Source organism: Lactuca virosa, chromosome 8, assembly GCF_052849685.1.
Source record: "Lactuca virosa cultivar CGN04683 chromosome 8, Lactuca_virosa_CGN04683_v6, whole genome shotgun sequence".
NCBI lineage: Eukaryota > Viridiplantae > Streptophyta > Magnoliopsida > Asterales > Asteraceae > Lactuca > Lactuca virosa.
Window position 1 is genome coordinate 71,179,608 of NC_136433.1, and position 25,901 is coordinate 71,205,508.

Consider the following 25,901-nt stretch of genomic DNA (forward strand, 5'->3'; position numbering starts at 1 on the left):
TCTTGAGAAAGTTGGTGGCTCAACTACTTTCTAAGTCACATAGTGAGTTCTTTTGGGAATCCTATGAAACAGACCAAGACAAGACCCTTAATGATCTTATCTATTTGCTAAGATAAACTTCCTAAAACGCTATGGACATTGACAATGATGACATTGGATATCCAGTAAAGCTCTCTCTTCCCAATGGAAAGGGATCGGCCATAGTCAAGTCGGTTGACCCAATGGTAAAGAGAGAGGCGAAGTCTGAGATAGTCCCATTATCAAGGGTCCATATGTAACTATTGCCAAAGGAAGGGGCATTGGTTACGAAGCTGCCAAATTTACCTAAGGATGTTAAAGTCAATAAGTTTGGCTCTACTTCAGGTAAAGTCCATTGTCTAACTCTATTAAGTACATGCTGATTCTGATCGCGAAGATGGATTTCAATCGCATGGTTCGGTGATCAGAATTTTGGGCTATTACTTAAGAGTTATGATATTTATATTGCTTAGGAATAGATAACAACAAGGTTTTCATATGGATTGTAAGGATAAGTTTTTCCGCAAAGTTTTAAAATAAAAGAAAAAAGTTTTGATTTTATTTATTTTAAGTATCCTTACAATGGCATTTGTGAAAAGTTGTTGCTTATAAGATTCCATTGATAGCAATATTGGAAAAATGGATTTGATTCTTTCGGTTGTGGTAGTGTCTAATATTACCAAATAAGGAAAGATTCTCATCACCCAAGGTTCAATTGGACCGAAACTTAGAATCATGCAAGTTGTATAGTATGATGAATGAGAACTTTCAGCTTGGAAAATTAAGACTAATTCCTTATGTGAATAAGGAAAGGACTAAGGGATCGAGTACACATTCTTGTGCACTGGTCAAGTCCACCACAAAAGATCAAGAAGACTATTCGTCATGATCTACTTAAGTTCAGTAAATATGGTTATACTTATAAGTTTAAGTATAAGTCTGTAGCATTGGAGAAGTTTCAATGTGAGACAGAACGAATAAGAAGAATCAAAGTATGGCAGAAAGATAAAAGTTTCTCAAATCTGAAAAGATGGGAGAGTACTTTAGTATCATGTTTATGATCATCTTAATGATTAAGATACCATATCACAATTGGTCCTCTAAAGTCATCTTAGTGCATTCTTATGACTAAGAAGAGGAGTCATGAATTGTTGAAATGGTTAAATCAAAAAGATGAGTCATACTTCGTTCCAAAACAATTCTTAGAGTCATACTCCAAGATTGTAACTTGAGTGACATATCTTAAAGAGGGTTTGTTAACACTAGTCAAATGTAAGAGTAAAAGGTTATCTACTCTTGTACATTTGAAATTGGTAAGTTGTGATGTTTTGGATAAAACAGAGACCAACTTAGGCCAATTGTGTAAAGTGTTAGTCTTGATAAAGAATCTGCACTATCTCTTGAATATTTGACAAGGGAGTCTTATATGTCAAGAGGACAGTGGGAGTCTTAAAGCTCTTGAAAGTTTCAAGACTTAATCAAGAATAAAACCTAAAGTCCTTCACTAGCACACGACTTGAGGTTTATAACCTATCGTGTTGAAATTTTTGTGCCTATTCAAGTTGGCTTTGCATAGGAGTTCTGAGAGTTCTCAATTGGTTGCACAACTACTTGGAAGCAATGGCAGGCACCTGAGCTGCCAAATGGCAATAATTTAAGATTGCACAAGTTTAATCAATATGAGTTTGGATTTGTCACTAACCTTGTCTTGTGATTATGGTTTTGACAAATTCACATGGATAAGAACACATACACTATTAAATCCAAGTGTCATAAGGTTTCTCTCCGATTCATGAAAATGATGGTGAGGAAACACTTTCACTAAGTAGATTTTAGCTAGATAGCAATTGTGATATTTGCATTCTCAAAGTCGTTAGTGGAGCGTGTGTGGTTTACCGGCACGCTAACATGGACTTGTGAGAAGTGGCAAAGGTCTAAACAATTGAGACTATGATTACGACATCCCTTTTCATAGTCCTAAAATTGTTTAGACACACATGTGAGCTATCTAAGAGAGGTGTATGATTTTGATAAAGTTTTATCAAAACAATCTAGTATCAGAAATCTGAACTTTGGTAAGAAAGTCAGCTGATTTCTGAGTACATGTCAAAGCTAGTGGGAGCATAAGTGTTATGCTAATAATCATCATGTTAGTGGGAGCATGATAATTATGACAAATGTTGCAAGTTAGCAATGTTAATTATAGAAAACAAAAGTTCAGAGCCAGGTTGAGATTTTAATCGTATTTAATCAAGGATATATATATATGAATTTCATGTTGGAATGGCTCAACATAAGGAAATTCTATATATGGGTCCATTATTTGCGTTCTAAAATTCGATTATGATTACGACATCCCTTTTCATAATCTGAATTTTGAGAACTTGGCAAATTGAAATGGAAATATTATAGCAAAAGACTGGTTTAGTCTTTATGTGAGACATCATGAATCGTGTCCCATATGCTTCGGATATAGGATCGATTACATGTGCTATATTCATCCTTTCTAAAATTTTCCAAATGCCTGGGGCATTATGAAGGGAAAAGGTCTAGAATTGGATATGACTAAAATGATTAAGCAATTGTCGAGGACAATCTAAGGTTTACCAAAGATTGGTTGCTCAAGGACAGTTGGAAGTATAATGTTAATTCTGGAAGGACCATATTGACATAATCTGTAAGGAGGCAACTCTTGTTCAGAAGTGATAGTCAAAATGGAATATGGAAATGTTTCAAAGTTAGAAATTATTCAATCTGTGTAAGATTAGGAAACTTAATGAAAGAAGGATGTTTCCAAGGAGCTGATCTCCTTTGGAATGCTCTGTAATGATTGTTGTCAAGTCTTTCTGACTTCGTGCATAATCATTAAGAGGATCAATGCATATAAGTTTAGAATCTAACAGATTTCAGTAAATGGCATGAATTTGGAATTCTTGCATTTGCATTAAGGATTTGGGACTGTGAAAAGAGGATCATTGGAGTGATGTTCAATTGATCTATTTTACAAAGTAAAGATCATAGACAAACATAGTATGCATACTTGGTGTATGGCATGACTAGTGTTTAGAAAACATAGTGTACATGCTTGGAGCATGGGACAACTATTGTTTTAAATTCAAGTATAAAGTTGATAAAACCGAAACAATGAATAATGAGTAATCAGTATGGTGATAAATAAAAGTGTTTATTTATATTCATAGGGTTTGATACCATATTTGATTCATTTATTCTTGTGTTTCACTTTGCATGTTTTGACTTCCAGAATAACTAAGTCGCTCTTCCTGAATGATTAAGTTATTCAAACCATCCACAGTCGGTCATATGTTGGAAGTAGATATGAATCAAGACTGTCATGGGTTGGTTTGTAGAGGTCCAAGTTGGTGGACAAAGTGGTGCTACAACACTCATGAGTGCTCATAAGTTCTGAGTATTGGATTCAACCCGCGCTCATTTGAATCACTTCATGGATTTTATCACGAGTGATCATGAGACGATAATATCTTATATTCTTCAAACCTAGAGATATGAGTTGTTACTATGATTTGGTTATACATTGATTGCACGAAAACGCATTGGTAACTCGATGTTATAAAACGTGCCTTTGTGTATGATTCAACAAGTAGTAGAACAAGCCATATGAGTCGAAGTTTATCCATTCCTTTTACCTTCGGGATAAAAGCGATATCTGTGGGCCTCTCGATGATTTAAAGATGATACATGTGAGTGCTTGGCCAAGCCAGGACTGATTTGATTTGTTCAATCAGTCAGTCATCATGAATCGGAAATCGGGAAACAACAAATGGACAGAGAGAATGATTGATAATCCATGTCTCAGTCCATATGATATCTAGAATGGAGGAATATATGATCCCTTATCTAATGGACAAGTCATTGACAAAGGTCAGAGTTCATCGACAAGGTCAGAGTTCGACAGAAGCTTTTGAGAGCTACGATTGCTGATCGGTTCCTGAAGTCATACGCAATAATAGTTTTAGACTTATCCAAGTGGGAGACTGTTGGATTAATGTCTAAGTCCATAACTATAATTGGTAAGACTTGACCCGACCCGGCATGGTCCATTTGGGTTGCATGGCATCATGCATTTGGATAGACTATAATGAGAGAAATAACACTTAAGGTTGGTTAATATATTATAAGTTCTAATATATTAATAAGGTTATTTAATTAGTATTGATCAAGAATTAATTTGGAATTAATTAAGTGATCAAAAGGAGACTAATTAAATATATGGGTTGATTGTGTAAATCATTCATTCTTATATATGTGGGCTTGTGATCCAAGATTCCTTATGTTGGACTAAGTCCATGGGGTGACCCATGGATACTCCATGGAGGTTAAAATCCATGGAGCATAAAGAATGGGTAAAGTTATGAGTTACATGGTGTAACCCTAATAGCCACCATATAAAAGAATCCCATGGCTCAAGAAATCGTGCACTAATGTGTGAGTGTGAGGGCTAGACGATTTCAAGGAGTGTTCAAGTTTCTCTCAAGTTATTCCAAATGTATTTGGTGTTGTGTGAACCATTTGAGGTGTCACACTTGGGGCACTAGGCACTCAAGCTTCATGAAGACATTCTACATCAAAGAGGTATGTATTCTATCTTGTTATATTTATTATTTTGTATGCTAGATTAGGATAATACATTGGATGTTCATAATTGTATGTATAATAGAGAAAACATAGATCCAAGGTATTTAGGGTTGCATGTACACTTAGGAGTGTTAGAATGCTCATAACCCAACAGAAGTTACCGAGGACGGCGAGGGGTGTGGACGCCATATGGGTGATAGTAGACCGTTTTGACAATGAGTGCCCACTTTATTCTGATTTCTGAGAGTATATCAGCTGAGAAGTTGGCGGATATTTATGTGCAAGAGGTGGTGGCAAGACACATGGTGCCGGTGTCGGTAGTCTCTGACAGGGATGTTCGGTTTACAACTAGGTTCTGGAAGAAGTTCCACGAGGAACTAGGCAGTCAGTTGCATTTTAGCACGGCATACCACCCCCAGACGGATGGCCAGAGTGAGAGGATGATCCAGACACTTGAGGATATGATGCGGGCATGTGTGTTGGATTTTGGAGGGAGTTGGGATACGTACCTTCCATTGGTAGAGTTTTCATACAACAACAGTTAGCATGCTAGTATCGAACGACCTCCATTTGAGATGTTGTATGGTAGGAGATGCAAGACCCCGGTTTGTTGGGGCAAAGTTGGTCATCGGGTTATGAGGATCACTAAGGTAGTGCTCAAGACTACGATGCTGATTCAGCAGGTGCGCGACCGACTGCGGGTCGCGCAGAGCCGTCAGAAAAGTTAAGCTGACAGGCGACGATCAGATCTTATGTTCCAGGTGGGGGACTTTGTGTTACTAAAGGTGTCCCCGTGGAAGGGAATCATCAGGTTTCGAAAGATGGGCAAGCTAGGTCCCCGATATATAGGACCGTTCAGGATTACGACCCGGGTGGGCAAGGTGGCCTATGGATTGGATCTGTCGGATGAGCTTAGCCAGATTCACAACACCTTCCATGTGTCCCAACTTCGGAAATGTGTCACCGACGAGGCCACAGTCGTTTCTCTGGACGATATTCAGGTGGATGAGATCCTGAACTACATTGATAGGCCGGTTGCAATCTTAGATAGGAAGACCAAGGTTCTTCGGAACAAGGAAGTGACGCTGGTAAAGGTGCAATGGCAGCACCGTAGGGGCTCCGAGTGGACTTGGGATTCGGAGGACGAGATGCGAGATCACTACCCGGATTTGTTTGGACCAGCAGACTTCGAGGACGAAGTCTAGTTCAACTGGGGGAGACTTGTAATACCTGTTCCAGGTATGGATTGATTTATATAAGTTTTAGGGTTTTGTGCATGGACTCGGCGAGTTGGGGTGCTCCAACTCGTCGAATAGAGACTATTATAAGGACGCGAGATTTGGGTTCTACTCGACGAGTAGGAAGGCCCCGACTCGACGAGTAGGAGCTGTAAAGAGAAACCCTAATTTTTAGGGTTTGCACCCTATTTAAAGAACATAATCTGCCTCTTGTGGCCTCCCTTAACACCCTTCTAGCCAGAGAAAACCCTAGTTCGACCTTACACCTTCTTGACTGAGAGAAAGAGCTTTTGTGAAGGATTTTAGAGCTTAAAGAAGAAGGAGCAAGGAGGGAAGCAGTAGATCCAACATCTACTCTGTATTGGCCATCATCTTGAGGTATAAAGTCGTTACCTTGATCCCTAGTTGCTTAGATCCCTTTTCTTGAAAGTAAATGGCCCTTTTTGGTGCAAAATGGAGTCAAACTCAGATTTGGACTTATCACAAGGATATGGTTCCAGATCTGGACCTCTCTAGGTCCCCAATGACATAAAGTTGCTCGCTTTATATAGATTAGCCCCTTTACATGCACTAAAACCTTGTAGGAAGCTTAATATTGATGTTATAGGCTTGGAGGGCCTTGCATGCACGTAAAGTTTGAAACTTTACATGGTATCTGCACAAGGGGAGGTTGGATCTAAAGTTTGGGATGCTGAACATGAAAGGGACTGAAGGAACTCGTCGAGTCCCTTAGTTGACTCGATGAGTCGGGGTAGGGTTTGCCCGTTTCTAAGATTCTGAAGGAGTGCAGTGAAGGATTAGGGTTTTGGTCTGAACGGAATTTAGTTTTCTGGACATTTGATGAACTCGACGAGTCACTAGGGTGACTCGGCGAGTTGATGCGGGATTCAGTGGAGTGGAATCGGAAGGAACTCGACGAGTTACAAAGGTAACTTGGCGAGTTAACAAGTCATACAGCTAACTCGACGTGTTGCTGAATGCACTCGACGAGTTGAGGTCAACATGGACTGTTGACCTTGACTATTGACATTGACTTTGACCAGAGTTGACTAGGGTTGACTTTAGGGTAATCATGGGATTATGACAAGTTAATCACATATTGGTTATAGGTAGTTGAGTAGGAGCAGTGTGTGGGATACATCTGATCTTAGCTTGTCAGTTCAACATTCGAGAGGTGAGTCTTCTCACTATACCAATGGGTGTAAGGCACCAAGGCCGGCCCATTTTAGGATAGGTGGATTGTCGATTGGTTATGCGTTATATTAGTATGACATTTGCATGGAAGACCCCGGGGGGTTCCCGTGGCAATTGGTATAAGACCTTGGATGGTTTCCATGGCATCCTAGTGTATTTTCATGTTTAGCTTGTATGATATTTGCTTAGTAGTGAAGACCATGTGGGGGTTCTCATGGCAGGAAGACCATGTGGGGTTCCCATGGCAGGTAGTTAAGACCACGTGGGGGTTCCAGTAGCACTAGGTGTAAGACTATGGAGGGTTTCCATGGCTTCCTTATATGTTGTATGCATGGCTTATGTGATATATGTAGCTTTTATAGCCAATATGATATGTGTTATGTGGATTGTGTGTGGGGTATGCTCTGGGGGACTCACTAAGCATTAGCTTACATTTTGTGGATTTGTTTCAGGTATATTTGAGCCCAAGGGCAATAGCAAGGCTTGATAGCGCGACGTGCACTCTCTCTCAGACATTTTTATGGGAAACTAAGATGTTTGGAAATAATATTGTTATGGATATGAATTTGAAAAAAATTGTATTGAGATCTCGTGATTTATGGAAAAGTGTTTGGACTATTTAAAAACCGAAAATTTCTTTTGAAAATTTGGGTTGTTACAAAGCAATGGCTCAACTAGAATATGCTAGTGCAATTGGAAGCATGATGTATGCTACCCACTGCACTCGACCCGACGTCGCATTTGTTGTAAGCAAACTGAGTCTGTATACTGTTAATCCAGGGACGGAGCACTGGAAGGCAGTGGGTAGAGTACTAGGATACCTGAAAAGGACAAGTACCTTTAAGTTGATGTATTCGTCATCTAATGGAATACTTGAAGGTTATTCCGATGCCAGTTGGATTGATCACACTAATGATTCAAAATCCACAAGTGGTTGGATTTATACTCTAGCTGGTGGTGCTATTTCTTGGGCGAGCAAGAAACAGACATGCATAACTCATTCAACGATGGAAGCGGAGCTAATTGCCTTAGCAGCAGCGGGCAAAGAGGCATAGTGGATTCGAGATCTACTTATGGATATCCGTCTATGGGATATTCCAATTCCTTCAATACCCATGTACTGTGACAGTGAGGCCACACTATCTAAAGTATATAATGCGGTATATAATGGGAAGTCGAGACATGTAGGTCTGAGACACAATTTTGTGAGACAACTAATTGAAAGTGGTACCATCAAGGTTGTCTATGTCAAGACAAGTAGAAACTTGGCAAATCCGTTTACCAAACCTCTGACAAGAGACTTGGTTACATCTACCACGAGAGTCAAGGGTCTAAAACCATAATAGAATCGCTTAGTGATGGAAACCCAACTCAGTATCAGTGCTCTTAATTCTTAAGTTTAAAGGGTAACAACGAAGTCACTAACGATAGAAGGTGCTATCATTAATGACAGATCCATGTGAGGTAGGATAGTACGTCGTTGCCGAGAACGAGGTTGAGTTACGACTCTTAACAAAGTTTTGGAGACATCTAAGCAACGAAGATGTTGTAAAACTTTGTCTATATGATCTAGAGGTGGTGCCTCCTAAAGTGAAGATTAGTGGTTTATCTTCTAAAGGGTCATGAAAAGGGTTTATAGCGCATGACCATATTAGCGCTCAGGGAGAACGCAAAGACGACCAGCGATGTGTGGGGGTAAACCGGAGAGGTCATAAGGTTCGTGGTTTAAACCTATAAGGATACCATCGAATTGGTCTTTCTTTGTTTGTTCTCATTAAACTAGGATTTAATCTTTGTGACGCCCAAGTGACATCTGTATGAGTGAAAGGAAACTTTCCAACTTGATGAAGATTGTTGGAAATTATAGAGGAAAGGTTGCAAATTAGCTAGTTTCCTCTATCCCACATTGGTGGGGAAGAAACTTTTAATGGGTTTATAAGCTTATTCACTTGATAGGCCTTCAAAGGTTTTAGTGGATCAAAGGAATGGGCCAAGCCCACGCGCGCACCTAGCTTAACCTAGCACTAGCCGACGCCGAGAGTGCGCGAAATGGCGCAATTTAGGTGCACGACACATCGGTCGCTGGGAACTGAGGAGCTTTTATTTTTGATGAGTTCGGGTCAAATTATTGACCACCGTTGACTTCGTGGAGGACAAGTCGGAATATTCTGGAAGGATCAGGAAACAACTTGCTTGGAGAGCAAGTCGTCACCCTAGGGTTTCTAGGGATCGACCTATGAAGGCCCGTTTCATGCCTTCTAGGGTTTCGATACCTATAAATACAACTCCCTAGGAGCCGTATTACTCTCTCACAAAAATCGAAGCTTTCACCCTCTCTATGCGTTTTTCTTTCAGTTTCCGAGTATTCGCTTTGTGTTTATCGATTTCCAATGCTGTTGGAAAATCGATAGATTTGCATTAAATCCTGGGCTTTTACTCTGTTGCTTACAGCTAGTAGAAGCGAAGTAAAAACCTTTAAGGATAGGAGTCCGATCCGTGCAGTTATTTCAAGTTCAAGATCAACCATCGACATGTCGGTTTTACTTTTCTGTCTTGCGTTTAATTTCGTCCAACAACAAGACAATCTTCTTCTACCTTTCTTATAACTAGATCTAATCGATAAGGATTGATCTGGTTTATGGACGAAACTTGGTAAACATATTAATAATTGGATCTTTTATTCGCAACTAATCGACATATAATTCTCAAAATTATTTGTCGGTTTCTTTGCGCGTCTATTAGTTTGATTTACAACATTGACTTGATTTGTCTTGCGTAGATTTACGTCTTTGGCTAGAACTGATTTGTTTAGCTTTTCTTCGGGAATCCATTGAAGGTAACTGAAGCGGAAGGTTTTTTTTTTTTAATGAAATTTATATAGAATTGAGAGAAGTAGGATCTTGATAAGTATATACAAAGTTATATAAAAAAACAAAAAAATAAATAAATAAAAAGGAGTTAGTTTTGGTCTTCTCACACGATGCATGAAAACAAAAAAGGTGAGCGCCTATATTCTCTTCATATGTGCATGCATTCAACACAAATGTTTACCAACTTGCTCGCAACGTATAAACTCCTCCAACTCGCTGGACTCGCTAGTCATGGAACACGAACTGACGATACCATTCCAACCAATCTTTAGCCCACCGCACGACTCCATCCTTCATTAAGCAATGTTAGCTGGATGATAAAACATAACATTACAGACTGGGGAGAGTGTTTTTGCGTTATTATGCATGACATGTGAGCATAACGCGCCCTTTATTATACCTATACCGTATAGCCTTATAATAATATTTTTTTTATTATACCGGTACCGTATAGCCTAATAATAACATTTTTTGTACCGTATAGCCTAATAATAACATTTTTTTTTTTTGGGTCGAGTGCTTGTATTTTTGTTCAATGGTTACCTATCTTTGAAAAATCCGGTCGAATACATTTTCGGGCGTCCAAAAAATGGGATCCTATCCATTGCCATATCCCAGACCTGCCACGTGTATGAAGTTAAATATAGCCATGCGCACTCTAGCATCTGCCGCCCTCTCGTCCAACTTTCCCGGCGGCGCTCTCAAAACAATATACACACGATGTCGGTTACCACCACTCTCTCCCCACCAAACCCTCTTGCGTTTCCTCACCTCAGCTCTCATGCACGTCACCGCACCTCATCCTTTCCCATGGCCACCATCATCCGCCGCCATCTAAACCCTATCCGGCGTCGATCCCTCGCTATCGCCGCGGCAGTTCGTCAACAACAAGACACCACTCTCTGGACCCCCGCCTCTTTAGCCAACGTAAAGCCTGCTGCAGAATCTCTCTTCCACATAACCATCGACGTTTCGGAATCCCCGGATCTGGCCTCGTCCTACACCCTTGCCGGACAATACCTACAGCTCCGCCTCCCTGATGTCGAGAAGCCTTCTTTTTTAGCGATTGCTTCGCCTCCGTCACTGGCTTCCACGACCGGTGTTTTTGAGTTTCTGGTTAAAAGTATCGCTGGATCCACGGCGGAGCTCTTGTGTGGTCTCGGAAAAGGCGATGTTGTAGAGCTGAGCCCTGTTATGGGGAAAGGATTCAATACAGATCAGATATCTCCGCCTGAGGATTACCAATCTGTTCTAATTTTTGCAACGGGATCCGGAATTAGGTAATTTAGATCTCAAACTTATATCATAATTATGTGATTACTTGCGTGTTTTTGCTCTTCAATTACTTACATGGTACTATCCAATCATAGATTCATTGAACATCAACAAAACTCTCATTTTTCATCTCGATTGATTTCTATAAACAAAATCGGATCCCGATTTCAAAGATGAAAATCCTGAACTTTTCAATGTTCCAAAGTAAAAGTATGGACATGAGATTGTCCTGATTCAGTTTAAAACCTATATCGGCTTGCCATGGTGAAGCTCTAGAATTAGATGAATTCTTTACATGACATCCTCCATACATGACCATGATGCATTGTGTTATATTGCTGTATAGCAACTAATAAGAATTTTCAGTATGTGTAATCAATTTCATAGATGTTCTTGATGTTGATTGTTGCCTCATGATGAACTGAATTTGAATACCTATTATAATATCTCATTCATGCAGCCCAATTCGATCTTTAATCGAATCAGGATTTAGTGCAGACAAGAGATCAGATGTGAGGTTATACTATGGTGCAAGAAACCTTCAAAGAATGGCTTATCAGGTTCTCACTATAATCCTTAAAATTTCTTACCCTTTTAACCTCAAACTGATTCTAATCTTCCATTTTCTTCAACCATTATAGGATAGATTCAAAGCCTGGGAATCTTCAGGGGTTACAATCATCCCAGTGTTGTCTCAGCCTGCTGATAGTTGGGCTGGTGAATCCGGCTATGTACAAGCAGCTTTTGCAAGAGCTAAACAACTCTATGCACCCGAGTCAACCGGGGCTGTGCTTTGTGGTCAAAAACAGATGGCTGAGGTTTGTTTGTTTGTTTGTTTGTTTTTTTTTTTTTTTTTTTTTTTTTTTTTTTTTTTTTTTTAATAAACTGCAACCAATAGTATTCGTAATAGTAAATTAGTAATGTTTTTTCATATGAATGTTTTTTGTAGGAAGTTACTTCTATTCTTGTTGACAATGGTGTACCTAATGAGAAGATTTTGAAAAACTTTTGAGGTCCAAAATCTAAATTGGTGGATTGTTGTATACTTTAGTTATAATTTATTCCAAGCATCTCAGTTTGGAATCATGGAATAACATCATTTTTTGAGATGTAAATGTACAATTTTACCCTCATAGAAGCTCCACATGTTGGAAACCAGGTGATGCCAAATGGCAAGAAGACTTTGTAATTTATATTTATTTCATCGTGTCTGAAATTTAATGGTCCAAATTCTCAAGTGTATGCATTGTTTGACAACATTAGAGAATCGAATTTTGTTCCTTTGATCTTTGGTACCTATCGAATGTGTTTTGTGGCTTATAGTTATGGATTCTTTATTGCTCTTTTAGGTAATGTGAGTTGTAGTTTCTATTCTATAATCAATCAAGTTGGGTGATTTGTTTTGGTCTTTGGAATATCTGGTATTGGGAAGTTATTGGTTTCAAACTGTATCAGAAGAGTTTTTTTTTTTTTTTACATCATAATAATATTAGCACTCTTTCAAAAGTGATTCATGTTTATTAATCAGCAACTACTTTAATCTTAATTATTTGTAACTAATAATAATCCAATAATATATTAACATGAATATAATAATTTATAATTTAAATGAGAGATATTCATTAAAATAATTGCATCACACAAGACATGGCGGTGAGGACAAAGAGAGATGTAAAAACAAACTTAGAAAACAGTCATTTTATTTTGCTTAAGAATGAAAATCGAAACAAAACCAGGCTCTATGAATTTAATCTAACCTTTTTCAAATTAACAAAATTTATCAGCTTATTTAAAATATGTGTCCCACTTGGTTTATAAATATGTAATTTGATCGAAATCAAAAGTTTTAAAACCATGTTAAATGACTTAAATATCATTTCCATAGTTTCCTCTATTTATTTATTTTTTTAAATCTTTAATAGAAATGATTGAACCAAGGTTAATTAAGGACTCTTTTCTATACTTATTTTATTTCTGAAACTAATTAAACTAATCATTCTGGATTTATAGAGAATAATCATTTTTTCTAGTTTTAAAAAAACATTCTTTTGAATATCTCATTCCGAACTAATCTTTTCTTCAAATAAATCTCGCTATTTATGTCCCAATGTCATTTCAAAGTGTTTAATACCATAAATTTTCAATCAAATGAAATTTATTCTCCAATATCCTATTTATTATGTTTGTTAACATTTTTATTAAACTTTTTCTTGAAATTTTGAAAATGTTCATTAGATTTCAGATTAATTCTTGAAATTCAAGAGTGTATTTTTTTTCGAACTCCAAATTTTTTACTTTGAAATCTGAATGTCAATCTAATTTCAAAATGTTAGTCCGAAATGTATTTCTTTGTTAGAAAAAATGTTGTTATCAAGTCTGGAATGCCAATTGATGTTTATTTTGCAAAAAATATTATTTTTCTTGTTATTTTCTTTACATAGATATTATATTATGGTTAGTTTAATTAATTTCCCAATTGATGTTTATTAGCCTTTTCTAATAAAGAAATTAAATAACCCTTCATCATATTCCAATCACTGGCATATAAAAACATCATGTACCCATTTCCGCCGCCGCATCAAACCCTACGTAACCCTCGCTCTCCATATAGTTCTGTAAATCGAGAGCCAAACGTGGCCTTACAATCGAGAAGAAGCTGCAGGTATAGGTGCAGGTATGCTCGTTAATTATCTATTAACTTACTTTTTCAAAATGAAACCAGATTATGACATCAACACTCGTTGATTCGTCGACTATTACATGAATTTGGGTTTGAGTAAGAACAATGGGTGAACACAGATTAACAAAATTGAATAACTTTCTTTGCAATTAACCTCGGTTAATTTCTATTACTTATCATCATCTTTAGAGTTTTATAAAGTTAATTGTAAATTTGTTTTAGATTCTGAGATGGACTCTTTTTAGAGATTGAATCGCAGGTCTTTCGGGGGCGGAAGCTAATACAACCTTACTCAAGATCCTCAATCGAAAACCATACAACCTTACTTTTTTATTCTCCCCAATTGCGATTTGTGAATCGAGAAGGAGTTGCAAGAAAAAAGCAAAGGTGAAGGTATGATATTTCATTATGTATTAATTCACAAGCATCTTCTATACAATCCATCGTTTTGTTGTGTTTGTTTTTAAATTCTTATATACAATCCATTGTTTTTTTGTGTTTTTTCTTAAATTGAAACATCAACATTTGATGAATCATCGAATGATTTTAGAAAGAATTATACTTTGTGCAAGAACAATGAATGAACGGAAAATAGCAAGGAAAATAGCAAGTAAACCAAGATGGACAAAATTAAGTATCATTCTTTGGGATTAACGTCAACTTCTGTTAATGTTAAGTTTATAAGTGCCTAAAGTTAATCTTTGTATTTGTTATAGATTCTAAGATGACTTTTTTTTTTGCAGATTAAATCATAGGTGTAAGGGCGAAAGCTAAACGAATCTAAGATGCATTTAATTAGTTGCTTATGTAGGTGCTACCACAAGTAAGAATTTTGAGCAAAGGATGTTGTTACTGTCATTATTAAACCAGATGTTGAGGTTCTCATGGTTCCTTTAAGAGATAGCTAGGCTACCTCATTTTCCTCATAAAATATATGACGAATATGGACTTCAAAATGAGGAAGTTGAGTGCTGCAAGATTCGGTGTTGAAGAACACATGAACCGGAACACAAGTATCCTTGAGACTATCATCTTAGCATCCGATAGATGACACAGAATCCTCATGGACCCATCGAGGGAAATGAAGCGGTCTTGTAGTCTCAAAATGGCTATTTGTGTTTCGGTTCATTTGCTCTTCCACACCGATTCTTGTAGCATCCAACTCCCTCATTTTGATACTCATATTCCTCACATACTTTGTGCAGTAAATGAGGTAGTCTAGCTGTTTCTTGACAGGAACCATGAGAATCTGAACAACTGGTTTAAAAGGGGGGTAACAACATCCATTGCTCGATATTCTTACTTGTGGTAGCACCTACATAGACAACAAACTTTTACAGAAGCACTCAAACAATCAACAAATGAGACAAGTTTCTTCCTCCAATGTAGAAATATCTAATGATAATGAGTAGCTCTTGTATTGTCAAGTGTGATTCTAATTAAAGATCTTTTTTGTGTGTTCCTAAGGGTTTCCTCCACTATTAAGTAGCTTTCTTTGTATGTGTCTAGTTTCTTTTTGAACTTGAAATTGAGCTGATGTTAATGTCTGTTTTTCTAGAGGCGTTTTCTTGTTACTGTGTTATCATTTCATCTCCAATGGCTTTCTTTTTATTTGTTGTTTCCTTAGATAATGATCAACTTTCGGTGGGTTTTTTTTTTCAGCCTAGATCTCTTAAAAACAGTTAGTTTTAAGTTTTAACCAATAATGTATGAAGTTTTGTTCTATTGTTGTGAAATTTTTGTTAATATAGAATTATGTGTCATTACATATTCATTAAAGAAAAAACCAAAATAGAAGAGGCATAACCAACCTTCTTCACATATAATACAATATAATCTTTTAACTTCATCAAATGGATTTTGTGAACCACAAAATTGCTTTATAATGATTTCTACAACAAAAAGGCCAAAAGATGTGAAACTTTCAAATACTGTAAGGTTTATTATAGGTGGAACCATATAAAGCAAATTCATAAATGGCAAAAAAAGATGACCATTTTCCTATTATGTTACCTCCTATTTTGGTTATTTATATAAATCACTAAACAAAGTTTAGACAAAACTACACAAATAGTCCTTGTGGTTAGCTGAAAATTGTCACTTTTGTCTAAATAAGTTTGGACTAGCATAAGAGGTCCAAACTTTTCATTTTGTTGCAAGTTTGACCCAATTTGCTTTAAACTTTTTTATAATGACGATTTTATCCTTACCTTTTCCTTTTTCAATTTTATTTATCTATTTAAATATTTGACTGATTAAAAAAAATATTTTTTTTAAAAAAAGACAAAACTCTCTCTCTCTCTCTCTCTCTCTCTCTCTCTCTCATAAACGACCACTTTGTTTTTTTGTGAAACCCAAATGGAGAAAGCAGCCTCCATCACCCACTGGCGACACCCCTCGTTGCTGCTTCATTCCCTGACCACTGGCGACACCAAGAAATACCTCAACATCACCGAGGACCACCTTGCTCCACCACGTCACCACCGCAGCCGCCCACCACCCTCTACTCCCCTACTGCCTTTACCGATCAAACCCAACCCAACTCCCTTCCCTTCACTTCGTTCTCGCCGGAAGGAAATCAAAACAGGAGGCAGCAAGGGCAGCAACGAGGACGAACCGAGAATGGGGTGGCGCTGAATAGATATGAAAAATTGATAACAGGTTCGACTGTGCGCAATTTTCCCAAACGAGAACGAACATATCTGGACTGATGGAGAAGATGAACCGAGAATGGGGATGCGCTGTAAACCGTCTTGACTGTGCACAATTTTCCCAAACCGTTGTTTCTCTTTCTTCGTCGGATCCTGCTAGGGTTTGCCCTTCTTCTCCGCCGTCGTTGCTATGATAGCGGGTTCGACTTGTTGAAGTAGTCACTCGACGATTTAGGGTTTGCCCACCACCCTCTACTCCCCCGTTTCCTTTCTCCGACCAGGTGGTGGTTTCTGGTGGCTAGTATGGTGATGAATGTGAGTGAATTTAGTCTCCTGAATAGTGGTTAAGATGGATGCGAGACACACTCATCTCCTCGGATGTAATATGATCGGAGAGGATGAAGTTGTGGGTTGTGCCTGATGATGCTGAAATTGGTGAGGATGGTCTGCCACTGGCAGCGGTCGGTGGTTTATGGTGGAGGTTTCTTTGGTGGGGAAAAAGAAATAAGGTACAAAGTAGAGGGGAATGGATTTCGGAGAGAGAGAGAGAGAGAGATTTTATTTTGTTGTTTTAGAGAGAGATTTATTTTTATTTTTATTTTCTTGTTTTTTTTTAAATCAGAAAAACAAATAATAAAAAAGAGAAAATCATATCAACAGGGACAAATCTATCATTTTGAAAATAATCATAACAGATTGGACAAAAGACGCAACAAAATGAAAGTTTTGGACCACTGATGTTAGTCCAAAACTTTTTGGACCAAAGTGGCAATTTTCGACATAGGACCATTTGTGCATTTTAGTCCAAAGTTTAATATGAGATTGCTCAACTACCAGTAGAATATTTTTATAATCAGAAATAATGAAAGAAATGCATATGAATTCAGTCAACAAGTCCACATTTAAGAACACAAATCGAACTGCAGTCAAGAGTTTTGAGTTAGAGGAATAGAATAAAAACTAAAAAGCATCCAAACACAACATGTTCATTTCAAATAATGCCCCTAAACAAAACCTACACAATTTGTCCCTCTTCAATTCCATCACTTTCAGTTTCAGCATTCAGATTCCCTCCATTCACCTCAATTCCATTCCTGTGCTTGTTATTCCCATCATATCCTTCATTCAAATCATCTTTACAATCATGGCCATGAGGATCCTTGTTATCATCAGATGACTTCAATTCACGGCTATGTGATCTCCTATGATGATGACCATGATGATGATGATGATCCTTGTTATCATCAGATGACTTCAATTCACGGCTATTTGATCTCCTATGATGATGATGCTTATGGTGCTTCCTTTCATGTCTTTTAACATCATCATCATCAAAGCTAGAAGAATCCGAATCACTAGATTCCATTCGCCTATGTCTTTTATTATCATGATGATGGTGATGATGATGATATTGATGATGATGTTTCGAGTGCCTTCTCTTCCTTCTTTCCTCTATTTCACTTTCAGATTCACTTTCACTTTCATCACTCGAGCTAGAAGATCTCCTTTTAAGTTTTCGTTTTGATCTCTTATCTTTCTTATCTCTCTTATGTTTCTTGTGTTGACTCTTTCTTCTTGACTTTCTGACATCATCACTTTCAGTGTCACCATCAGTTTCAGATGATCTTCTTTTATGCTTTGAAATCTTCGATTTTTTTTCGTTTGCTTCAATGGCAGCTTCCAGCTTCTGCTGCCATTTCAAAGGGGCTTCTTTTTTGGCCAAAACTCGCTGCTTTTTCTCTTCAACCAACTGGATGAATGTCTTGCAGTCCATTCGGATGTAAAAACAAGATCAAAATCTGCATTATGGTATGATGATGGCCGGAAGTGCATCTCGAAGAGAGAATGACACAGTGTTAGTTACTCTATCATAAAAATTCAAATCTTGAAATAGTTGATGATAAGAATAGAAAGCTAGTCAACTTCAAGAATATGAAAAGTTCTTCAATGGAGAATTCAAGAATTAGTTTGGGGTCTCTTACCTTATTTGAGTAGCTAATTGGCCAAAGTTTGAAGAATTGCTTCAGAACCCAAAATCCCAAATATCCTCCAATCTTATGAAAGAATCTGTAAGAACAAAAGAAAAAAAATTATATTTAGGTTCGAAGTAATTTGATTCAGATTTCAAAAAATCAAACGAAATCTCAATTCTCGTAATCTTTTGGATTCTAATTCATAAAACCCAGTTCATCAACAAAGGATCGAATAAAACCCTAGTTTTCTTGACGTACAATGGAACCCCCCATCAGCGAAAACACAAACTTTATTTGAAACTCTAAGCGCAGATAACACGTTCTAATTAAGATCCTTTTAGATCCGGGAAAGGGAGAAAATTTTGTAATCTCGAAGAATATTCAAATACCTAAAACCCGATTCTTCAACAGATACATCTAATAAAACCCTAGTTTTGTTGAAATACTAGGCGTCAACGGTGAAATTTGAATTCTACTCTTGAAACAGATGGAGTGCCAAAACGAAACCATAGATACATATAAGAGCTTCAAATCAGATACCATTTAGATTCCGGAAAAAGCAAGTAAATTTTGTCATAATTTCAAATCCCTAAATTTCGATTCATTAACAAATACTTCCAGAAAAACCCTAGAACCAAGAAAACAACAATTTCCACGTTCGATTGACAAAAGATAGTAAATAGTCAACGATCCTCCAACAGAAACAAAGAACCAACAAATCGCTTGAATAAATTACCAAACCCTAGGCATTAATTCCATTAAGAAGAGGGGGAAAACACAAAAGATAATGAAATTGAAAAAGACATGATCAAATACGCACATACCTGTAACGAACCGTATGGAAGAAAATACAAGATTGGATCAGACGCCTTGCCTTTATAAACAAAACAAAAGCAGTCTTGATTTTGAATTTCTCTTTTACCAGCTTCTTTGTGGGTCTCTAGAACCTTCATGGAAGGAGCTTGCTTTATTTAGTCATCAAAGTTGAAACCCGTGTTGACTTTTGGGTTGGGCCAGGCCGGCAAAAGAATCAAAATAAGGGATATTCATTCATCAATAATCCCAATTTATTGATACAAATACAAATACAATTAACCATTGATTTTTTTTTAGCAACTATGTATAGTTTTAATTTGAAAAAAGTAAAATAAAACCCTTAACATGTTGATTTTTTTTTAAGAATTTGGCTATGGGAAAAGGCCAACACACATGTGTTTGGCATGTGGTTGTGATAACATTGAATTGCATTTATTTTTGTATCATTGTACCTTGCTAAATCACATATGATGTGTATTTCTACCGACAAGATGCCTAATGAAGCTAACATGATGTCTAATGATTTCGTTAAATTTGATTTTGATCTTTTTGTTTGACTCCATTAACCTTTGCAAACTTGGATTAAATTTAGTGGCTATGGTTTGATTGTAAGTTGTTTGAACATAATTTTGCATCCATTCATACATATGTTGTTGTATAGTATATAATATGATGTTCTTTTTATAATCCTTGTACTACGGGGTTGTTTGGCTAAGCTTTTCAAAACAACTTATTAGGTTCCACACCACTATAAGTTAAAAAAGTGTTTGAATGAAAGTAACTTATTCCGGTACGGAACCTCTAATAAGTCATTTTTTACATAAGTTACCCTACACTTACTTATTAACTTATAAGCTAATAAGTTAATAAGTTATAAGCTAATAAGCAATGCCAAACACCCCCTACAAATAAGTTATATGATCTCATGGTAATACTAAAAGTATTGATATACCATATTATGTTTGTAGGTTAAGTTTTTGGTACTATTCATCACAAAGTGCTAACTAAGGGAGATTTTGGAAAGAGTGTTTTTCTAGGATCTGTTTTGATAACCCTTAAGGTATGTTTTTTTATATTTATCGGTAACTTCGTAGTTGTACAAAATCAAATTCTAGTTTGTGGAATCTTTCTAAATCCTTACCAACAATTTCAGTTATCAATTGTTATTCCTCTGCATTTTATTAGTCTACTATTCGGTGCGAAACCCATAAAAATTCCCTCTTGAGTTCATGATTATCATTTTTTACACTAATTTTTTGTCTTATCATGAACCTACTTCCTACAAGGATGCCTTATTTAACCCACCATAGTAGAGGATTATAAATAAAGAACTTCAAGTTTTACGAAAATCCTAAACTTGGGATCTTGTTCTCTACCTCTAGAGAAATCACTTTATTGATTTTCGACAGAGTGGATAGAGTAAATATCATATCTGATGGTACAACCATCAACCGAGAGATATAAATCTCGACTTGTTTCCAAAGGTTCTGTAAAAAAAATACAATATTAATATGAGGTGAAGTTTGCACATGTGGCCGACCTCCATTCGTAGTCTGTTTGTGTTTGCTACTACATGTATTTGGCCGCTTTGTCAAATGGATGTTAAGGATACATTTCTCAATGCCAATATTGGTGAAGAATTATACATGTAGCCTCTAAGTAGAATTGATCACCCTCAAAGGTATGTTTGAAACTTCAAAAAGCATTTTATGGTTTTAAATAGGTTCTAAGGGTTTGATGCAAATAATTCAACACCATTAATCTATAATTCAACTTTTAATTGAGCCACTACGATTCTGAACGTTTCACATATATCACATATGTAGTTACCGTTCTACTATTACTATATGTTATATGATCATTGCTTGGAGTGATATTGTTTGTATCGTAAAGGTAAATTATTTCTCGGTTCTTGCTTGATAAAGTGTCTTGTCAAACTTATTTATTTTATTGGTTTTGAAATACTTTCGAACTTATCATGAGTATACCTCTGTTAAGCCAAATACATATTAGATCTATTTTCTCGATCGAGCCTTATAGAAGCAACTTTCACACCACTTGAGTCGAATACTTAATTGGTCCTTGGAAGTGGTTCTCCTATTAGTGACGTACTACATACAAAGCAATTGGTTGTTTGTTTGATTTACCTCACAATTACACACCTTATCCTTACCTATTCGGTTCACAAGGTTAGTCGGTTTATAATTGCTCCTTATTTTATCATTATGCTGATGTCCTTTAGATCCACTGATACCTCAAAGGGTACCATGTTTCATGGGCTTCATATTTTTGTTTGAATCTTCTTCGATTCTAATAGTCTTCTCAAATACCTACAGAGATGGTGACCTGACCTGAATGTCAAACGGACTACTATTGTGTATTGTTTCTTTTTTTGGTGATTCACTTATATTTGGGAAGAATAAGAATCAATCCTTGATGGCTCACTTGAGTAGTGAAGTTGAATATGGAGGTCTAACCAATATAACTACAAAAAATGGTTACATTGACTTTTGACTAACATGGTAGTTACCTCAATGTAGTGTGACAACAACACTATTATTCCAATTGTCCATAATTATGTTTTCCACAAGCTTACAAAACATATTGAGGCCGAATGACATTTTGTTCGTCTACATGCCATAAAAATGTCGGCTTTCTCACGATCTCTACGATCGATCAAGCTATGAATATCTCCACAAAGACATATTTGCCTAGTCCTTTCCGGTACCTTTATTTTCACACTCAAGGTGTATCATTCCTTCACCACTTAGGGATTCATAATATATATTTAGATAACTCTATATACTTTAGTGTTATTTTTTCAAACTCAAGTTGGATCATTCCTTCCCCACTTAGGCATTCATAATATATGTTTTGGTAATTCTATATACTTTAGTGTTATTTTGCATACATCGCAATTAGTTTTCTTTTTTGTATTTACTTCTAATTCTCTTTACATTCTTTTTCTTCAATTCAATACACAATTGATGGCTTCAAGCTCTTGGCCCTCTCAAATTCTTCTCAATTGATCAAATCGAGTATCAATATTTTCAACGTAATCACACACACTTGCTTTTTGCCTAATTTCAAGAAACACCCATGATGATTGATGACTACACGAGATACATCGGTGGGTCCCACTAAGCTAAAACATGTGCGTCTGTCTATCTGAACACCTGCAAACAACTCAATTACAGCACTAGAATCCAAAACAAGCCAGCTACAACGCATTTCGACTCTCAAGAATCAAGACATCAGCTACCAAAAGGATAAATAAAACCAAAAAAAAAAACATCAAACAAAAAAAAATTTCAAATCGAATATAACCACACAGCAAAAGACAAATACAACGTCCCCAAATCATCAAGATTCATTTCATCAAATGTCAAGTTCCAAAAACCACCTAATCTCATACCACAAAATTAGCCGAATCCCGTGTAAAAAGTACACATTTTTTTTTTCGGGCATAAATCAAGCTTAAATATACAACAACAATAACACATTGTTTAAAGATCATATCACCCAAAATATTACAAGAATGGAACGACCTTCACCACCTTGAGAAACAAAACCAGACCAATGGATATGAAGGAAGTGGTCAACGGGTTGACCAAGGTGCAAGCTCCATTGATACTTGACCCACTTGGACCATTTGCAGATGGAGGGAGGACTATACTTGACCCACTTGATGGCACCACCGAGCTGGGAAGACCCGCCATGGGTGACCCACTGAGTTGACCGGGTGAAGGGGCCGGAGCCAATACCATGTCTGGGCTAACCACCGTAGGTGGTGCTGTTACTGGCGGCACCACCTGTGGCCCTACAACATGTTAAAAAGTCATTAATGACAAAAAGCTACAAGATTTGATGATTAATGGAATCTCATATTCTTAAATTTCAAGATTACTTTACCTGGGCATCGGGGTTGAAGAGAACTCGACAACCTGCAATTATAAAATTATCTTTATTCATTTCTTTTTTTGGGTAATGGTAAAAATGAGGAAATACTAATAGACAAATTATAGTGTAAAGTTAAGAAGAATACGTGGTGATTATAGTTCCATTGACAAATCCACCATAACCACAAGAAGTGACATTGCATCCAGCACTACTTTGTTGAACAGTAACATTTCCAAGCATTAGGTTACTGCTTTTACATTGCATACTTGAACAAGAAACTGATAATGAAGCTGGTTGACAATATAATCTGAAATAAATAACAAACAAGATCATGTGAATGAGACAATATAATCAATGGGATTGAAATTTGAAAGAAAGCGTTTATGTTATATGTTATAAGTTATATAAGTTATAACCTGCTTCCTGCTGTGCAACTACATTCCACACAATGATCTGCTGTGATTGCATAGCCTCCATTGGGTACAGATAATGCATAGTCTGATGCAGATCTTGGAAAATTTGAGGCACAAGCTGAAAACAATCCACAATAATAGAAAAATTCAAAGAAAGTAAGAAATGATTTTCCTGTTATGAAATAAAATGCAGAATAGTGTAAAAGTTACACAAAAGGGGCTTTCTTTAGTCAAAAGTCACGGATTGTGTCATCATTAGTACTCCCACTTCTTAATACATATAACTATTGTCATCATATGCCTATTAATGTTATGCTTCTAATCCTACAATTTTGTATATTTTATAGACTTGTATGACTATGAATAGTCAAAAGACTCATTTATACTTTGAAAAATTGAGAATGGTAGTTCAAAAGAGTGAATTGTACAAAAAAGAACATTGTAGCAGGCAGAGATCCAAGAAAATGGACAAAAGCTAATAGGGGGATGTTTTTATGTGCATTTTAAACTAATTATTGCGACTTAAAGTGGTAATATACACTTGATATGAGTGTTTGATTAGATGCGATTCTAATTATGCAATAGGATTATTAATTTATTCAAGACCAAAACAATTTTAAGAAGTTTCTGTAATTCGATTCTGGTTCTTTAAGTGGTAAAAAATGACATGCAAAATGCACAACCAAACACTCCCCAAGTATAATTAGCTATTTTTGGGCATTTTCTTTTTTGGGCATTTTCCCTGAATAATATAATGGCTACTTAGCTATAAACTCCATATCAAAATCAAAATCGAAATGGGAATCTATGTTCTTAAGCAAAAGCAGAGCCGTTTTTGCAAAGAAAAGCCAAAAACAAAGGATTATATGAAGTATTACCTGGTAAAGGAATAGCAAGAATATCGCCATCTTCAATGGCTGCATTACCCAAAGCATTAACACCCATCAGATCCGTCGTGGTCGTCTTATACCTCGCCGCGATCCCCGCCAATGTATCCACCGCTCTCACCACATACGACATGTAAATCGCAGGCAAAAAGTTATCGGTTCCATTAAAACACGTACAAGGCAAAGGCACAACAAGATTCTGCCCTACATCAAGCACAGAAGGATCCGATATGGAATTAGCCTCCTTAATCTGGTCCGCCGAGACAAGTCCGCCGTACACGGCGTCAGCGATGTTCGACAAGGTATCTGAAGGACGAGTTTTGTAATGTGTAGCTACAGATTTACGAATGCCGTCGACGCAAGAGCAGATGATGGGGATTTTGAGGAATAGTTGAGAGGGTAAGATGTGGGATTCGACGTCGGGGTAGGAGATGTCTATGGAGTTAGCAGAGAGGAGAAGAATCGGGTCGATTTGAAAAAGGGCGGCAAGTTCTGAGACTTTGAGGTCGGTGTATAGGGTGTAGCCGAGTAGGGCGTTACATGAGTCGTTGTTTGAGCAGGGTTCAATTGTTGACTTGGGGGTTACGACGGCGGCATTGAAGAGGAGGAGGAGGACGGTGGCGACGACGACGAAACTGGCGGTGGTGGGTTTTCCCAAAGGCATTTTGGGGAGGGAAATTAGGGTTTTAGAGATTTGAGTTCATCAAAGTTGCAGAGTGGAGTGGGGTTTGAGGTAGTGAAGAAAGTGGTGTAGAAAAAAGATGGTGGACTCTTTTCCAGAGCTGGTGTTACTAGATTAAGAGTAGAGTACAAGTTTTATGTATTATTTTACAAACACTTTTGAATATTATTCTGATTTTCACAATTCTTGTTCTGGATTAATTTTGAAATAATTTCTTTTTGTATTGAGCTTGTTAAAACGAATAAAAGGACAAAAATAGATTAAATAATTAATACTTTATTTTAGATTTCTATGATTGTTACCGTTTTCTTTGTACTTATTAAGAACGTCAGACTAAACCATTTTAAGTAATTTTCTAGAGATATTTTATAGCGAAAAAACACAAATTACACAAATTTCAGATAAACTTAAATTATTTTTAAAAAAATAATCAAAAACAAATAAGTAACGAAATCATAAGGCTGTAAGGTGTGGGCAATGCCCACTTGCTTTTTTTGTGACATTGCACCGGAAAAACGCCATGAAAAAGCCAAAAAGGGGGCAGTGTTTGCCATGAAAATGTCGTAGTGATAGAGGAAGAAGAGAGGAAAACAGTTGTTTCATTTCGTTACCACAACAACACATCATAACGTAACCCCTAATAACGTCAAGGCGAGGCGATGTTTCAGACTTGCAAGTCAGGTCACAATA

The 25,901-nt window shown here is 36.8% G+C and overlaps 3 protein-coding genes, 1 long non-coding RNA gene and 1 pseudogene across 6 annotated transcripts; 3 read left to right on the forward strand and 2 right to left on the reverse strand.

Annotated features, from left to right (window-relative positions):
* Nucleotides 1-7,729: 7,729 nt before the first annotated feature.
* Nucleotides 7,730-8,407, forward strand: LOC145130478 (secreted RxLR effector protein 161 pseudogene; annotated as a pseudogene).
* Nucleotides 8,408-10,579: 2,172 nt separating this feature from the next.
* LOC145133634 (FAD/NAD(P)-binding oxidoreductase) lies at nt 10,580-12,506 on the forward strand. The gene is made up of 4 exons (XM_079068564.1): nt 10,580-11,214; nt 11,670-11,769; nt 11,851-12,027; nt 12,159-12,506. Exons 1-4 carry the CDS (start codon nt 10,655-10,657, stop codon nt 12,219-12,221), a joined length of 900 nt encoding a protein of 299 aa, XP_078924690.1. The 5' UTR covers nt 10,580-10,654; the 3' UTR covers nt 12,222-12,506.
* Nucleotides 12,507-13,742: 1,236 nt separating this feature from the next.
* On the forward strand, nt 13,743-15,446 carry LOC145134346 (uncharacterized). The gene is made up of 3 exons (XR_013719081.1): nt 13,743-13,883; nt 14,135-14,282; nt 14,633-15,446. It is a non-coding gene; the product is annotated as an uncharacterized LOC145134346 (long non-coding RNA).
* A 1,976-nt stretch (nt 15,447-17,422) lies between these two features.
* LOC145129994 (uncharacterized) lies at nt 17,423-19,456 on the reverse strand. Of its 3 annotated transcripts, none has more exons than XM_079064838.1 (3): nt 19,338-19,456; nt 18,523-18,607; nt 17,423-18,339 (listed from the first exon to the last, which is right to left on the reverse strand). In XM_079064838.1, the coding sequence occupies exon 3, from the start codon at nt 18,312-18,314 to the stop codon at nt 17,556-17,558; it is 759 nt and encodes a 252-aa protein (XP_078920964.1). In that variant the 5' UTR covers nt 18,315-18,339; nt 18,523-18,607; nt 19,338-19,456; the 3' UTR covers nt 17,423-17,555. The 3 variants fall into 3 exon arrangements, with proteins under 3 accessions (XP_078920964.1, XP_078920962.1, XP_078920963.1); XM_079064836.1 differs by having other exon boundaries at nt 17,423-18,373; nt 19,338-19,455; XM_079064837.1 differs by lacking the exon at nt 19,338-19,456 and having other exon boundaries at nt 18,523-19,319.
* A 3,174-nt stretch (nt 19,457-22,630) lies between these two features.
* On the reverse strand, nt 22,631-25,287 carry LOC145132437 (lysM domain-containing GPI-anchored protein 1-like). The gene is made up of 5 exons (XM_079067219.1): nt 24,521-25,287; nt 23,646-23,760; nt 23,375-23,536; nt 23,242-23,273; nt 22,631-23,149 (listed from the first exon to the last, which is right to left on the reverse strand). Exons 1-5 carry the CDS (start codon nt 25,191-25,193, stop codon nt 22,860-22,862), a joined length of 1,272 nt encoding a protein of 423 aa, XP_078923345.1. The 5' UTR covers nt 25,194-25,287; the 3' UTR covers nt 22,631-22,859.
* Nucleotides 25,288-25,901: the final 614 nt, after the last annotated feature.

Coding starts and splice junctions, on each gene's coding strand:
- LOC145133634 (XM_079068564.1), top strand. CDS start 10,655: ATGTCGGTTACCACCACTCTCTCCCCACCAAACCCTCTTGCGTTTCCT. Junction 11,215..11,669: donor GCAACGGGATCCGGAATTAG/GTAATTTAGATC, acceptor TCATTCATGCAG/CCCAATTCGATCTTTAATCG. Junction 12,028..12,158: donor GTCAAAAACAGATGGCTGAG/GTTTGTTTGTTT, acceptor TGTTTTTTGTAG/GAAGTTACTTCTATTCTTGT.
- LOC145129994 (XM_079064838.1), bottom strand. CDS start 18,314: ATGGACTGCAAGACATTCATCCAGTTGGTTGAAGAGAAAAAGCAGCGA.
- LOC145132437 (XM_079067219.1), bottom strand. CDS start 25,193: ATGCCTTTGGGAAAACCCACCACCGCCAGTTTCGTCGTCGTCGCCACC. Junction 23,537..23,645: donor AGTTGCACAGCAGGAAGCAG/GTTATAACTTAT, acceptor TATTTATTTCAG/ATTATATTGTCAACCAGCTT. Junction 23,274..23,374: donor AATGGAACTATAATCACCAC/GTATTCTTCTTA, acceptor TTATAATTGCAG/GTTGTCGAGTTCTCTTCAAC.